Below are 15217 nucleotides of genomic sequence, written 5' to 3'. Positions count from 1 at the left end.
AAATAAAATTTAATTTTCTGTTGTCATCATCTTCATCTTCTCCGGCTAATTTTCATCGAAAAATTCGCCGAAAAACTTAAAATGCTGATATCTCACTCGTTTCTTCGAATTAGACCAGGAAACCACACCAAACTTCTCAAAATTAATTTCCACACGAATCCAAACAAAAAAATTCAGATTCAACACTTGCCAGAAAACTCAAAATCTTGCCGGAAAACGAACTACCGATTAAACTCAACGAAATGAAGAAATAATCACATCAACATGCTCAGAATTCTATCGCAAATAAAACCTTGTGATTTCCAGATCGATTTGAGAAGATATGAACAATTTTTGTTGATTTTTTTTCTTTTTCAAAACCATTGCCAATTAGCTTCAATAAATGTCCAACGTGCACTTCATTTAAGACGTTAAGCAGAAACCTTTTGCCACCATATTTATTACGTGTCGTAGCTTCATATTCATGCACATACTATATAAATTCATACATACGTACTCACGTTTTCACTTCACAACCATCTCTAAAAACATGAGACCACCTCGTAGTACCACTCTATGTAGTATTTTTTTTTTTAATGTAATGTTAAGCTTTTCAACATATTTGAGTTTTTCGGAAAGTGTTGAATCTGAAATCTTTTGGTTAGGATTTGTGCAGAAATTAATTTTGAGAAGTTTGGTGGTAGTTTCGTGATCTAATTCGAAGAAACGAGTGAGATATCGACATTTTAAGTAATCCGGCGAATTTTCCGACGAAAGTTAGTCGGAAAAGATGAAGATGATGACAACAGAAAATTAAATTTCATTTTTCGTCTCTGAACTTGTCATTTTTTGCACTTTCAGTCCCTCACGTGTTTTGCACGTGTGGGACTTAACGGCTGAAACTTAACACCATTTGGCGAGGGACGTCGATTGCAAAAATCTGCCAAGTTTAGGGTCAAAATTGTAATTTTTTTACTTTAGGAATGAAAAGTGAAAATTGCGCTAAGTTTAGAGACGAAAAATGTAATTTTCTCTTTTTTTATAATCGAGTATAATTAGGACCACTCAAAATAACAAAATAAATTAAAATAATAAAAAGCTTTTTCAAAAAACGTCAATTAAAACTTGAACTTGCACCTGGGGTGAAAACCCCCATGACTTAACCAATTAACTTCCTAGACTAAAATCATCGTAGCTTTAATGCACCGTTTAAATAAGTACTTGAAAGCCACATATTGGACTTTGATTCTTTGATTTAGCTATAGCTTGTTAATGAGAGTCATCGGTTACATTATGTAATTTCCAAAGTTTATTGTTTGCTAGAACTTAGAAAGTTTCTTAAACTTTGAGTCCTGTACGGGTATGAACATTAAGCAAAAAGTTTATCGCTATTTTTTAATATTTGATTTACCATATATATTGATACTATATAAAGTTATGTGATTGATAACTTTAATCAAAGTCAATATTTAGTGGTCTTCTTGTCACATTCCCAGTTAAAAGTTTAAACAGTGACTTGTTACTTTTAGATAATTATCAATCTTTAATAAAAGAGACTAATAACAAACGCTTTCATCAACATCTATTTGTCATTTTACTAACCCATCAATTTTATATAAAAAAGAAATTTTAGAATGACTCAGTATGACTCATACTTAATTTACATCTTATCTTAAAAGCTAGTAAATAAATCGAGTTTATATAATGCTTTTGACGTTTGTTTGTGGTCATCATCTAGAAAGATGTGACGTTTCCATCTATTCTCGGTCGACTTCTTTTTTATGGGATGATGCCATGCCCAACCCCTTTTAAATTATTATATACAACACTAATACATAAATATGATAAATGTATATTAGCCACGAACTCATAAAGATCAATACAAAAGAGTAAAGTGATTTTTGGCTCTATATTAGAAACACGAAAAGGTCGAGAGTAATTTTAATTTGGGAACAAGTTGTTGGAATAAACATGGTTTGATTCAAGGTAAATACTCACCAGATGATCCTGTGGAACTTGTAAAGACATTAAACATGTTTGCCAATGATTTCGAGTTCTCAAAACAAGGTGATTGATTAATAATGGGATGATAGAATTCGGCTGGAGGTTATGCACGAATTGGAGAGGAGAAGCACACGAATTTAGGGATTTGTGTGTGTAGAGATTAACCTTAACTTAGGGTTAATTACCCTCTATTTATAATGAGAGTAATTACACATTCAACCCCTTTGGTGTTCAATGTTGCACCATTAGTCCTCTCAGTTACAATCACCTAATGGGAAACCCTATACTACGTCTCTTATAGTAAATACGTCCATCATATATTTACTTAGACATAGAGATTTCATTATCGTCGATTATCATATCAGGAATAATAAACGATCAGTGACGGTCACACTAACGTGGTTCCAACACAAGTTATCTTTTATGCTTTGTGATAGCAAAACGAAGGTTTTCATACATAACAAGTGTGTTATTATAACTAATAATGAGCATGATACCCGCGTAATGCGACCTGGTGGTGGGAAAGACAGTCTAGTGGTGTCGGTGATAGTACTATTGGTGGTGATGGTATTAAGTGGTGTAGGTTGATGTAATTGTGATAGTGAAAATTTTTAGAAGATAAGAGCAAAAAGTGTTAATTGATAAAATAAATGTTTAGAGTATAAACCAATTCATTAAAGACAAATTTTGGTATTTTATAAAAACTCTTTCAATAATGGGTGTTTATTAAGGGTAATTTAGTAATTTCGTATGTAACTATTGTGTAACTATTTTTAAAGCGAGCGGTGCGATATTTTTTATAAAGGAGTATATATAGATAAAAGGACTGCGTGCAATATTTTTTGTATTTTTTCCGAATTTTGAAAGAACAAGTTAAAAGAAATTACCAACCAAAAGTATCCTTTTTAATAGTGGTTAAGCCGCTTGCCTACCACAGCTCACGTTCCTGGTTCGAATCCTGGAATCTTTTTTAATCGCAACATTTCATTCGTCTTCTGGTAATGGGCTTCTTTTTTGCTAACGGGCCTTATCTTAGCTCAAATTAGCTGAGCAAGTCAAGCTGTCCATAGTTCGAACTGAGCTTTATCCTGTCCATAGTTCGAACTGAGCTTTATCTTTTTTTTTTTTCTTCTTTTTTTAATTAACTTTGTTTTTCAGTTTTTCCAACTTTTTTTTTTTTAATCTTTTATTTAAAGCTATTTAGACACATATGTTATATGAGATTTTAGACCATATGACCTTATTTAATGTACAACTTTTTTTTATTCTAAAGTCCAAACATTTAGAATATTTAAAGCTTATTTAGACACATATATTATACGAGGTTTTAGACCATATGACCTTATTTAATTAACAACTTTTTTTGGATTATTTTTTTTACTCAAAATGTATTTTGTATTTTGTTATCATTACCCGGTTGTGGTGATAGTTTTTCTAATGTTTTATTGTATGTTATTGTGGTGATAGTTTTTCTAATGTTTTATTGTATGTTATGACATAATATAGTTACGTGGGAGACGGGAGTATGCTTTATGTTTGTAACTTTTTACTTTCATATTTGTTAACTTTAGAGTTTATATGATATTTTAATGCGTTATGATGTCAATTTATTTTTAAATTTCTTTACTATGCTTTTTCACTGCAAATATCAATTAAAGTTAGTTTTTTCAAATGTCTTTTTGTTTCTGAAAACATGTTATGCATTTTATATATTATCACAATTCACACACAATAACTATAATGTTTCCCAGAGCAACGCCCCGAGTGACAAATCTCGTTTCAATCATAGAAGGTAAAGTTGTAAGCTATTGATAATCTCTATAATGAACCAGCTAAAGTTGTAAGCTATTAATAATCTTTATAATAACCCAACTCAAGTAGAAATTTAAGTTGAGATGTGTAGATTTATATATCGATTTGAACTACAAAGCGTTTATCCGTAAACATAGTAGTTTCGGATGGGTTTTTAGTTTGGGAATTTTGGACCCCATCAACACACAAGAATTGATCCACATGACACCAAACGCGTCATAATAAAAGCAAAAATAGAAATAAAACCAAATTCAACGAAATATATAAGTATGTAGATAAACTCATAAACATGCTGTTAAAATAATAAATAAATAAACATGCATGTAATAATTAATAAAGAATCTCAAACACTCCTTAAATTGTTGTTTGAAGTTAGTAGCTAGTCTAGTATGTTATTTTAGGCTTGAGTTTTGTTACACTATTTGGGATGTCTCGGCCTCATTTTCAGGAGCCCTATTTTTTTAGTGATTAATATATATGATGTTAATAAATCTATACATTTGGGTTGGATGCTTTATGACGTTAGAAACAGACAATATTGGTTTTAAAGTCGTCTGGTTAAATTCGTTACACCTTGGCTCGTCCTGAACCCGTAAGTGTTTGAAGTGGTCCCTGGTTATATAATAAGTTTAAAAATGTTTAACCATGACATTCTTTTGTACTTGACATTCCCTGGTTATATGGTTCCTAAAGTCATCAAAATTCTGCATTTCAACAAATAAACTATCTAAGATAATGAATCAACTTACTAATTTTGATGGCTACCTATTGTAATAGAAGCGATTTCTATGGACAGTACTAAAAAGGTGTTCACCTTGCATTTCCTACCAAGTTGACATTACTTGACTAATTTTGATTTGATTTTAAATCTAGAAAACTGATAAGCTTAACTGTTTTAGAATTCTAGCCGGGATTACCATCTCAAACAAACCACAATTGAATTCGAATCTAATAATCCTAATGAATATGGACATGGCCCATGGGTATATTTGCATATATGCCATGAAACGACAATGTAATCTTTCTTTATAGCAAATCATGTGTTCAAACTCGATTCTTCGATACTCAAAATAAAAGATCCATGTGTTTATATGATTCAATCACCTTTGTCTTCAACATTTTCATCTATTCATCATCATCATCATCAACCTAATGGCAAGTGAACGGAACACAATAACATATATTCATCATTTTCACCTCCACCACCCCCACCCCAAATCACTTCCTCTATAGCATCACAATAACTAATATCCAATTCTTTGAGATTGACAAGCCCTTTTGATGGGTTTTTAGTTTTGGAATTTTGGACCCCATCAACACACAAGAATTGACCCACGTGACACCAAAACACGTCATAATAAAAGCAAAAACAATAAAGATTATGGTGCAACGTTGATGATCGTGTCCGATCACTTAAAAAAAAACTTAATTCAACGAAATATATAAGTACCTAGATAAAATAATAAATAAACAAGTACGTGTTTTATGCTTGATTTTTGTTACACTCCTTATTCAGGAGCCCATTTTTAAGTTATTATATATATAACGTTAATAACTTTATACATTTGGGTCGGATGGTTTAAGACGTTAGGAAGAGACGTATATTGGTTTTAAAATCATCTGGTTAAGTTCATTACGCCTCAGCTCGTCCTGCATCCATAAATGTTAGAAGTCGTCCATGTTTGTAATTAGTTTAAAAATGATATTTAACTATGAAATCATATATACTTCTAGTTTTGAACTTGATTTGAACTTATGTTCATTATTGTCTATTATATTAAAGTGTGAAATCTGAGCCATGAGCCCATGATGCCTTACCTCAATTGGATTGTTGTGAACCTATACAAAATCTGTATACACACTGTGATAACTACACAATTGGGATTATATTTATTTAAATATGCACCATAAAAACACAAAAATCAAAAGAATAATATATAATGGGGTCAAATCAAAAAACTCATTTGACATGAAAATCAATATACAATACTAATTAAGGTTTAAAAACCTTTGGTACACCACGGAACGGATGGAGATCCCCTCAAGTTACTTTCAATTTGAAGGGTTAAGTTAAGAGTTTTTTAGCCCTTAAATGAAATTCAAGGGTTAAGATGTAAAGATGATCTTTTAATCTTAACCCTTGATTTTCATTCAATGGTCAAGATCTCTCAATTTGACTCAAGTTGAAATTTCAATTTGAAGGAATCCTCGTCTGGTCCACCACACATATATATCACCTTATTTTTTCAGAATACAATATATCTTTGTATCCACTTTTCACGTACCGTCCAAATATCATCAACGTTGCACCATAAACAATGCGACATAAAGATTATAATCCGACACGATCTTTGAACAAAATCGAACCACATAAATCGGACCCAATTTAGTAAAGACAGTCACAATATATATTCCATTTCCATCATTGTATGGATAATAACAACAATGTGGTCCATATGGACTAGATGCACTTGTGATAATTAACGTGTGGTGTAGTTTGGGCTACGTCTTACTTGTCCTTCCCCTAAACCGAACAGGTAGCCCACCCGTGAAGGTCATGGTCAGCCCAGGCGAAAATCGAGGGGTTCGAGCCGGCATGGCTAATTCGATGTCGAAATGTTGCAAAAGAGAATGTATGACACTTTTTATCTCCACAAGTGCCATTTCTTTACCCAAACACGTTCTATACCCGGCTTGAAATATTGGATACTTAAATGGGCATTCTTGAAAGAACACACTATCTTTTAACCATCTTTCAGGTTTAAAATCTAAAAAATCGGAGCCCCAAATTGTCTCCATTCGGCCCATTGCGTATGAGTGGTACATAACTCGTGTGCCTTTCTTTATGAACGTACCGTCAGGAAAAGTATCATCTTCTTGGCAAAATTTGGAGTTAAATTGGATTGGTGGGAATATTCTCATTCCTTCGTAAACTGCTGCTTGTAAATATTGGAGTTCGCGTAATTGTTCAAAACTTGTTAGTGATTTGTCTTGTGTCACCACTAGAGCTGAAGCTTCAGCTCTAATGGCGTTCACGACTTCAGGATGTTGGGCCAATAGCCAGAATAAACCTGTTAGACCGGACGCGACAGTGTCACGTCCAGCTAACAAAAAACTTACAACAATGTCACGAAGGTAAGTAGCATCTTTTGTTGTATCCATGAATCTTGAAAGAAGATCTTCATGGTTAGAACAAGATCCTAATTTGTTTCTTTGTCTAATAACTTTTTGTGCAAACATATTCACTATCTTGATAGATTCTTTAAGTCTCTTTTCACTTCCAATATTCAACATCCTTTTGATTTGCCACACCATTGGTGACGGATTCATTGCTCTTTGAGCAGACAATTGCGATGACAAATCAAATGCAATAGCCAAATCCGACATGGGTTGTGACACATCCAAACATTTTGGATCGTACCCAAATGAAAACTTACATATAACATCAAACGAAAACCTCCTAAAAATATCTTGCAAATCCAAAACATCATGCTCTTTTTGCAAATATGAGGATACAAGAGGTATAAGCCTATGATCAATCTCATGCTTCACAACTTTAAAAGCATGTGATCTCATTGACATCTTTCCAAGTTCAAGACATGCCATTTTTTTTTGAAACCTCCATAAATCGCCATCGACATTGAAGATACCTCGACCCAAAAAATCACCTAAGATTAAGGAAAATGGTTTCCCTTTTGGGTAGTTTTCGAATCGGGTTTTGAGCATGTATTCTACGTTTTCATGGTTCGATGTTATGGTGTTACGAAGAACATGTATGTGTATGGTGTTTGTAGGTGAGTTTTTGAGAAGATGTGTGTACCAATCACAAAGATTATCGAATTCTTTCGACCAACTTGAGGTAATGTAAGCTTGACATATTTGACACTTGCAATGCTTAATCCTAGTTTTAAAATAGATTAAGGTACACAAAAGAGATAGAAAGGCTATTAAAATGGATAGATATTCGATGGCCATTGATGACCGACTAATAAAGCTTTAAGGAGGAAAATTTAAAGCTTTCAAGTGTTCGAAGCTAGTATATATGGGGAGACATTTTGAGGTTCACAGGGATGGTCTTATATATATCTACTTATATATAAACGTCAACGTACATATATTAATTAGGAATATGAATTATATACTTCAATTCAAAAAGGTATCAACAAAGTAGAATTGTTTATTTAATTTGTTCAACTTTTTTTTTTTTAACTTGGAAGATATAATTATGCCTTTATGGCATTCATTTTTAGTCTATATTTTGATCAACTATCCTCACTAAAGCTCATGTGTCTATTTTTTTGATATTAAAATAAATGCCATTAACCTTTGTGGTAGTTTTTATAGAGGAAACAATGTGTACAATAGATGTGTTCTCACAATCTCACATCCATCTACACGTGATTAAATAAATAAAGAAAAAGAATTCTGTTAGAGCAAAGTACAAATTTTTTTATTGGTTGTGAATTTAATACCGTCGAAGACGGCAAATGAGCAAAAGATTGCACTGTCAACTATCACAAGTGCACCACTCAGATTGCACTTACATGGATTGATTGCGGCAAAATCATAATGTAAGATGATTTTGGAAAGATGAAGAATGATTAATTAGTAATCTTAGTGTTTGAAGTTAGAGCCCTCAAGCTGCTAGTGGGGATTGTTTCTTTGTCTAAGTTAATGTGAACTGTCTCTGTAATTATAGGACTTCAATCCATGATATAATTTATTTATTTATTTTTTAAATATTTGGGCATAAGCCAAGAAACATCATAGTACGAATCTTCCTAAATCTATCAAATGTAAACATGAGCAACACAACCACGTGCGATTATTCTTAAATTAATATCTCCGCTTTTCAAGACAGATAACGTAGTGTTAAATGGACCAAACTATAAAGGTCAACTAAATTATATTTTTACTAATATTTTATTTGTGACAGAAGTTAATTTTACTTTTTCAAAATGTTCATTAAGCTTTGGTTAATTTTTTCTATTAGACGATGTGACATGACTAAACATTCAAATTCCGGCTTAATAATCCATGCATCCAATATATATCAACTCAATTGTATGGCAGTGTAAGGTGAACACACACTACTTTTTTGTAATTTTGAGTGATTGCCTAATTTTCTTGTAAGTAGCAAATTTCACCCAAATAATAAAAAAAAATGATGTTATCTAATATCGATAGACAAATTATCATTCTCAAAAAAGTTTTGTTACTCTATTGGGTTAAAAATCAAATAATTTAAGGTTTTTTTCGTTGATTTACATCATTAATTTATAAAAAAAACACCACCTGTTAAAAGTTTCATGAGGAAAAATATCTAAATTGTCTTCCCTAATCTATACAATATAATATTTTCACCTAACACCCTATAAAATATTTCACATACACTATGTTTTAAATTAAATTACACTATCAATCCTTTATCTTTTTGAATATATTTATTAACTCTTTAAACCAATTACTTATATATATATATATATATATATATCAATTATATTATCTACACTACTCGACGTCGTATTTATCATAACAATTGCCCCCACCATCATACTATTACCGTTATGACTATCGCCGTGTTATACGGGTACGATGATAGTTTGTTAAAATAGAATAAATATCAGTTTTGGTGTAAACCATGTGTTATTTCACAATTCACATTTCACACGTGGTTTTAGTCTTTTTCACATATTTGGTGTTGTGGCCTGTGGGAAACGAATAATTTTAAGATATTTATTTTACAAAGTCATTGACAAATGGGCCGTAAACTGGAATTTGGCAATTGTTAATTGGTTGGACCTCAATGAATTTAAGAAAATATATGCCAAGAGTCTTAGGAAGAAGGTCCAATGACGGACACATGTTTTATTTTAAAGACTTTTGGGACTTTTAGGATAAAAGCTCGTAGGAAGAGAGTTGGAAAAAAAGCTCCAGTCCCTAGCCTCAACGTTAAGCTCCAGCCCCAAGCCCTTAACTACAGCCTCAGCTCCAAGCTTTTGTACCAAACATACTCTTAGTGTCCCCACAACAACCACATAGGCGAAAAGCCTAAAACCACGTGCGATATGTGAATTGTGGAATAACACATGGTTTACACCATTACTGTATCTATTCTTATTTTAGCAAATGACGTAAATTGACGGAAAAAATCCTAAATTATTTGATTTTTAACCTAACAGAGTAACGGACTCTTCTCTAAGAATAAACATTTGTTTGTAGATATTATATAACATCATCTATTCTATTATGTGGGTGAAATTTGCTATTATTTTCAAGAACATAAGGCAATTACTGATCAGTATTAAAAAAAAAGTAGTGTATATAAAACTTGGGTGTTCACTTGACACGTACCTATCATACAATTGAGTTGATAGATATTGGATGCATGGATTACTAAGCCTCGGTTAGTCGGGTTTGTTCAATTTGAATGTTTAGTCATGTCACATTGTATTTAACCAAAGTTTAAAGTAGAATTTATTTTAAAAACATTTCAAAAAAGTAAAATTAACTTTCTGTTAAAAAAAATATATATTCAAAATAAAATTTAGTTGACCTTTTAATTTGGTCCATTATTCCATTTAACACTGGAGCTATATATTCACAACAGTACAACACACATTTTTCATCTATAACAATTTTGATTTCTTATGTATTGTCAAAAAGGGCTATAATTTTCAAATGAGTTTATTTTTATAAGCCCCTAAAAATCCCTTGTCAAACAGTCCCTAATACTTTCTAGATACTTACTGTATTTTACAAAGACGTGGACAAGCGGCGGTCGTAAATTGGAATTTGGAAATTGTTAACCGATAGGACCTAAATGAATTTCTAAAAATACATTATTATTATTATTACGTATTATATGTCGAGTCTTAGGAAGAAGGACCAATGACGGACACATGACATGTTTGATTATCAAGTAGACTTCGCCTTTAAAAATCATTTTCTAAGGGTGGGGGGAGGGCTTCTCCACTCCTCCCCTCCCCTCCCCTCCCCGATTGCTAGGAGCACTTCGCCACCTCTCCCCTCCCCACCATTTTTCTATTTAATTTCATTTCTATTTATTTTTAAAACTAAAATATTTTATTTAATAAATTAAAACTAATACAAATATTAAATATAAAACAAACAACAAAATAAAACATCAAACTACAATATTAAACGAAACGACAACACAATACATAAATAAACTAGCGATCGATGCCCGGGATGAATGTGCAATGAATATGGTCAATGAGATCCATCTTAAGATCCTCGTGAACGTTTGGGTTCTGTATCTCAAACAGTCGTTCATCTGATGGTTGTGGCGCAACCGGGGGATCTGGAATGTAATCAGGACTTATAGCGTGGTCCTCGTCTTTTAAAATCATGTTGTGAAGAATACAACACGCATACATAATCTTACGGATGGGGGTTTCTTCCATTTGTCATGCCGGTTCTCTAAGTATTTTCCATTTTTTTTTATAATACCAAAAGCTCGCTCCACATCCTTCCTTGCAGCCTCCTGTGCCTTAGCATATCGAATCCTTTTCTCACCGGTTGGATGGGAAATCGTTTTCACAAACATCGCATATCTTGGGTAGATCCCATCCACGAGAAATACGGGTACTGATATTCGGTTCCATTTACAGTGAAAGGAACCAACGGTGTTGTGCCGTCTTCAAAAGGATTGAACAAAGGAGATTGGTTAAACACATTAATGTCGTTGTTTGAACCGGCAACAACAAAGTATGCATGCCAAATCCAACAATCCTGTGATGCAACTGCTTCAAGCGATATTGTCGGCCCGTGATGATCACCTCGCGTGTACTGGCCACGCCAAGCTACCGGACAATTATCCCAAGCCCAGTGTGTACAATCAAGACTCCTTATAAACACATTTATTAAACCGAAAATATTAACTAAGCTACGTAATATATATATATATATACATATATACATTATTAACTAAACTACGTAATATATATATATATACATATATACATTATTAACTAAACTACGTAATATTTATATACATATATACATTAAGTAAATATATATATATATATATATATATATATATTAAGTAAAGATATACCTAACATGCCGGAGAAACCATGATAAGACGCATGATGATCAAGAATGCGTTGCGTATCAGTACGCGTTGGCCTACGCAAATATTCATGCCGATATAACTTAATGACTCCATCACAAAAAGCATTAAGGGTGTCACGTGACGATCTTTCCGACATATTTAGGTAATCATCTAAACTGTCGGGATTACTACCGTATCCTAACTGGCGAACTGCAGATGTGCATCTCTGTAAAGCCGAAAACCCCCATTTACCACGAGCGTCGATCTTCCTTTGAAAAAAACTAAAATTGTTTTCCAAATCTGAAGCTATTTTCACAAACAACCGTCTACTCATACGAAACCGTTGTCTAAAAAAAGTCTCATTAAATTTCGGTTCCTCGGCAAAATAATCTCTAAAAAGACGGTTGTGAGACTCACCACGATCGTCGCGTCTTGTATACGTTCTTGAAGAGGAGGCAGTATCACGGACATCTTGTTGAATCGCATAATGCGCCATTGTGAATAAATTACTATACCGTTCCGTCTCGTCGGATGAACTCGAGTCTGATTGGAAATTTGGGGGTGTTGGGCCGTGATTGTCAAGAAATAGAGGATTGTTGAAGAAAGGGTTCATGATTTCGAAAATATAGATATATGTGTGTGTTATTTGTGTGTTGAAAGAAAAAAAAAAACAACGAAGTGCAGAAACAAGAAAGAAAGAAGAAGGAAAGAATAAGGAAGAGAGAGAGAGAAAGACGTTGTGATGTGGGCCCCATGTTTTTTTTTTTGTTGTTGTTGTAACGGTCGAATTTAAAGGCACGGGATCCGGCACCACGCTCCCCACTACGCTCCCCTCCCCACCGGTACCGGAGGGTCGGAGCGGTGTTCCATTTGGTACCGACCCGGTACTGGTCCCCTCCCCGTACGACTCCGTCCACCCTAACTAGTGACCACAAATCCACAATCCCACATTGCTATTTTTCGAACAATGCGATCATATAATGTGTTTCTGAATATTTAGATTATGTTTTACAATATAAACGTGAACATTACTACAAATAAAACGATCTTGTACATTTAAGAATTGACAAATAAATATAATGTTTAAGGTCTTTTTTTTCTTTTTTTGCATTAAATGTTTATGTAACACTAAGATATTCTATGATAAAAAAAAATACATTAATTACATTTTAAAATGAGGTTTACTTTGTTTTTTGAATGGCAAGTTTGGGCTTACCAACGTATTTCGTTCACATATCAAATTTTAATTTTAGAGCATCTTTATTTTGAGTACATTTTGTTTATATCAACATCTAAATTTAAGACATTAAGGTCTAGATTAAGTATCTCCAAATACCAATCATTTAATTGATGGTTATTTTGTTTTCAGCTTTTTGCATATGCTGTTTGTATACGAGGAACTAGATTATTGTCCCGCGTAATACGCGAGTAAATATAGTTTTATACTTACATACATCAAAAATATAATTTTTTTAAAGTAATAATTAACAAATTAAAATATTTAATTTCACTTTATTAACATTTGATTTTTTGATCTTGAAAATTTCACAAACATTTATTGTATTGTTCATTAAGTCTTACTGATTCAATAAATTATTCAATGCTAAAAGTTATTGCTTATCCATGTCATCACAAATATCTCGATGTCATTCGGATTTTCATGTCATGTTATGAAAAATGTGACACATGACACATTCTTTCGATAGTGCCAAGACATACAACCTTCTAAATTGAGTTGTAAGGTTGCCACCATTAAGCCAATGATCATTCCAGAATGTTTTCTTATTTTCACTCCTTCTTTAATAACATCTTAAGGGGTTAGCAATCGAGTGTGCCTCAAGGAATGAGGAACATATATTTGTCCATGTATTATTACCATTTGTTTTACATAGGAACGCAAACTCAGAAACATGAATCACATGGATGATTTTAAACCTTATGGCATCCAAGTTTTGAACCATATGTCATATTCATGATATATAAGCATGGATGGAGTCCGACTCCAATTTGGTACAATGTAATCTTTTTTAATGGTATATTTGTATTTTTTTTCCTACAAAATATTAATAAATAAAAAATACATACAAACGTTGACTTTCTTGTCATAAGTCTCTTATTTGAAAGTACATCACTTGGTTGGAAACATTAGTCTTGAGATAAACCTCTCTATTGGTAGATCGAGTAAAATTTTTGAAAGTTTTGATTTTTAATAGAATAGGGAAAAAAATGTTTTTTTTTTGTTTGGGTAAATGTACATTACATTGATAATATAGTTGTATGTAAAAACGTTATATTTTTTTCAAATTCTTTTATAACAGTAATCACAATAGTCATGCATATTTACAAGCTAAATCATACATCATTAATTTCGATAATTTATTTTACTTTGCTAAAAAGAGCGCAACTTCTCCGTCACCACATGCTCCAAAATTGCTGATCAATGTTAAAAATTGATGTTCCCAAAGTTTTCACTCACCTAAGCTAAAATTGGTCTTCTCAACACTGTCGTTGATAATTTGACTAACCTGGACATTAGATATCAGGTGTTACGACATTATTAATATTCAATTTTACTTTATTATGGTTTGAATTATAGCTTACTATTTTTATTAGTAGAAAATTAATCTGTATATTTTAAATGAAACATATCTTAGATATTTCAATTAAAATATGCTTTGTTATATATATAATATTAACTATTATTCTATTAGATAAAATATAAGATAAAGAGTATTATTTTATTATTATCTTTAAAAATATATTAAAGAAAAACCTTAATTCATTTTTGAAGAAGTATGGACCATTATATGAATTTTAACTTTTTATTTACATCTATTAGATCAAATGATGATGATGATGTATACCTTATTTAACCCTTTGATTTAATTTTATTTTATTAAATTTAAGTTGTTATTACTTCATTATATAAGTTGTAGACATTAATAATTAATGTTTTTAATGATATAATTATGAGAACTAATATTTTTGTATTTTACATCATTTTTTTATCTTTAAAATTAATTTTTAATGTTATTTCAATTAAAAAAATGTTTTTTTTAAATGTAATACGTTTCTGTTAAGTTATATATTTTGTATAGGATTTTTATCATATAACGAATAAAATTTGGTTATAAGGATTTTTGTATAAGATTTTTATCATATAACGTTTTTATTAAATCAATGTTTTAAAAAGTGGACCGGAGTCAAACCGGCCTTCTTAATAAAAAAAACTAAAAAACAAATATGGATTCTATAGTAAGCTATCACAATTATATATCAGGAAAATAGTTTTATGAAAATTGCAATGATACTATGAATAATTTTAAGTTTGATTAACACAACATG

General features: G+C 31.8%; 2 protein-coding genes across 2 annotated transcripts; both read right to left on the bottom strand.

The window, feature by feature from the left end:
- Positions 1-5993: 5993 nt before the first annotated feature.
- On the bottom strand, positions 5994-7829 carry LOC122582771 (cytochrome P450 94C1-like). Its single transcript, XM_043755205.1, has one exon. The coding sequence runs from the start codon at positions 7768-7770 to the stop codon at positions 6298-6300; it is 1473 nt and encodes a 490-aa protein (XP_043611140.1). The 5' UTR covers positions 7771-7829; the 3' UTR covers positions 5994-6297.
- A 3159-nt stretch (positions 7830-10988) lies between these two features.
- LOC122583623 lies at positions 10989-12485 on the bottom strand. The gene is made up of 3 exons (XM_043756007.1): positions 11939-12485; positions 11269-11406; positions 10989-11155 (listed from the first exon to the last, which is right to left on the bottom strand). The coding sequence occupies exons 1-3, from the start codon at positions 12483-12485 to the stop codon at positions 10989-10991; spliced, it is 852 nt and encodes a 283-aa protein (XP_043611942.1).
- Positions 12486-15217: the final 2732 nt, after the last annotated feature.

This window comes from Erigeron canadensis, chromosome 9 (assembly GCF_010389155.1).
Source record: "Erigeron canadensis isolate Cc75 chromosome 9, C_canadensis_v1, whole genome shotgun sequence".
Lineage (NCBI taxonomy): Eukaryota > Viridiplantae > Streptophyta > Magnoliopsida > Asterales > Asteraceae > Erigeron > Erigeron canadensis.
This window is presented reverse-complemented; position numbering and strand designations above follow the sequence as displayed.

Bases quoted from the DNA above. Each gene is read 5' to 3' on its own strand.
- LOC122582771 (XM_043755205.1), bottom strand. From the start codon at position 7,770: ATGGCCATCGAATATCTATCCATTTTAATAGCCTTTCTATCTCTTTTG.
- LOC122583623 (XM_043756007.1), bottom strand. From the start codon at position 12,485: ATGAACCCTTTCTTCAACAATCCTCTATTTCTTGACAATCACGGCCCA. The intron at 11,407-11,938 runs GTACTGATACGC...ACCGAATATCAG, and splicing joins ATATTTGCGTAGGCCAACGC to TACCCGTATTTCTCGTGGAT. The intron at 11,156-11,268 runs GTATTATAAAAA...TGATTTTAAAAG, and splicing joins GGATGTGGAGCGAGCTTTTG to ACGAGGACCACGCTATAAGT.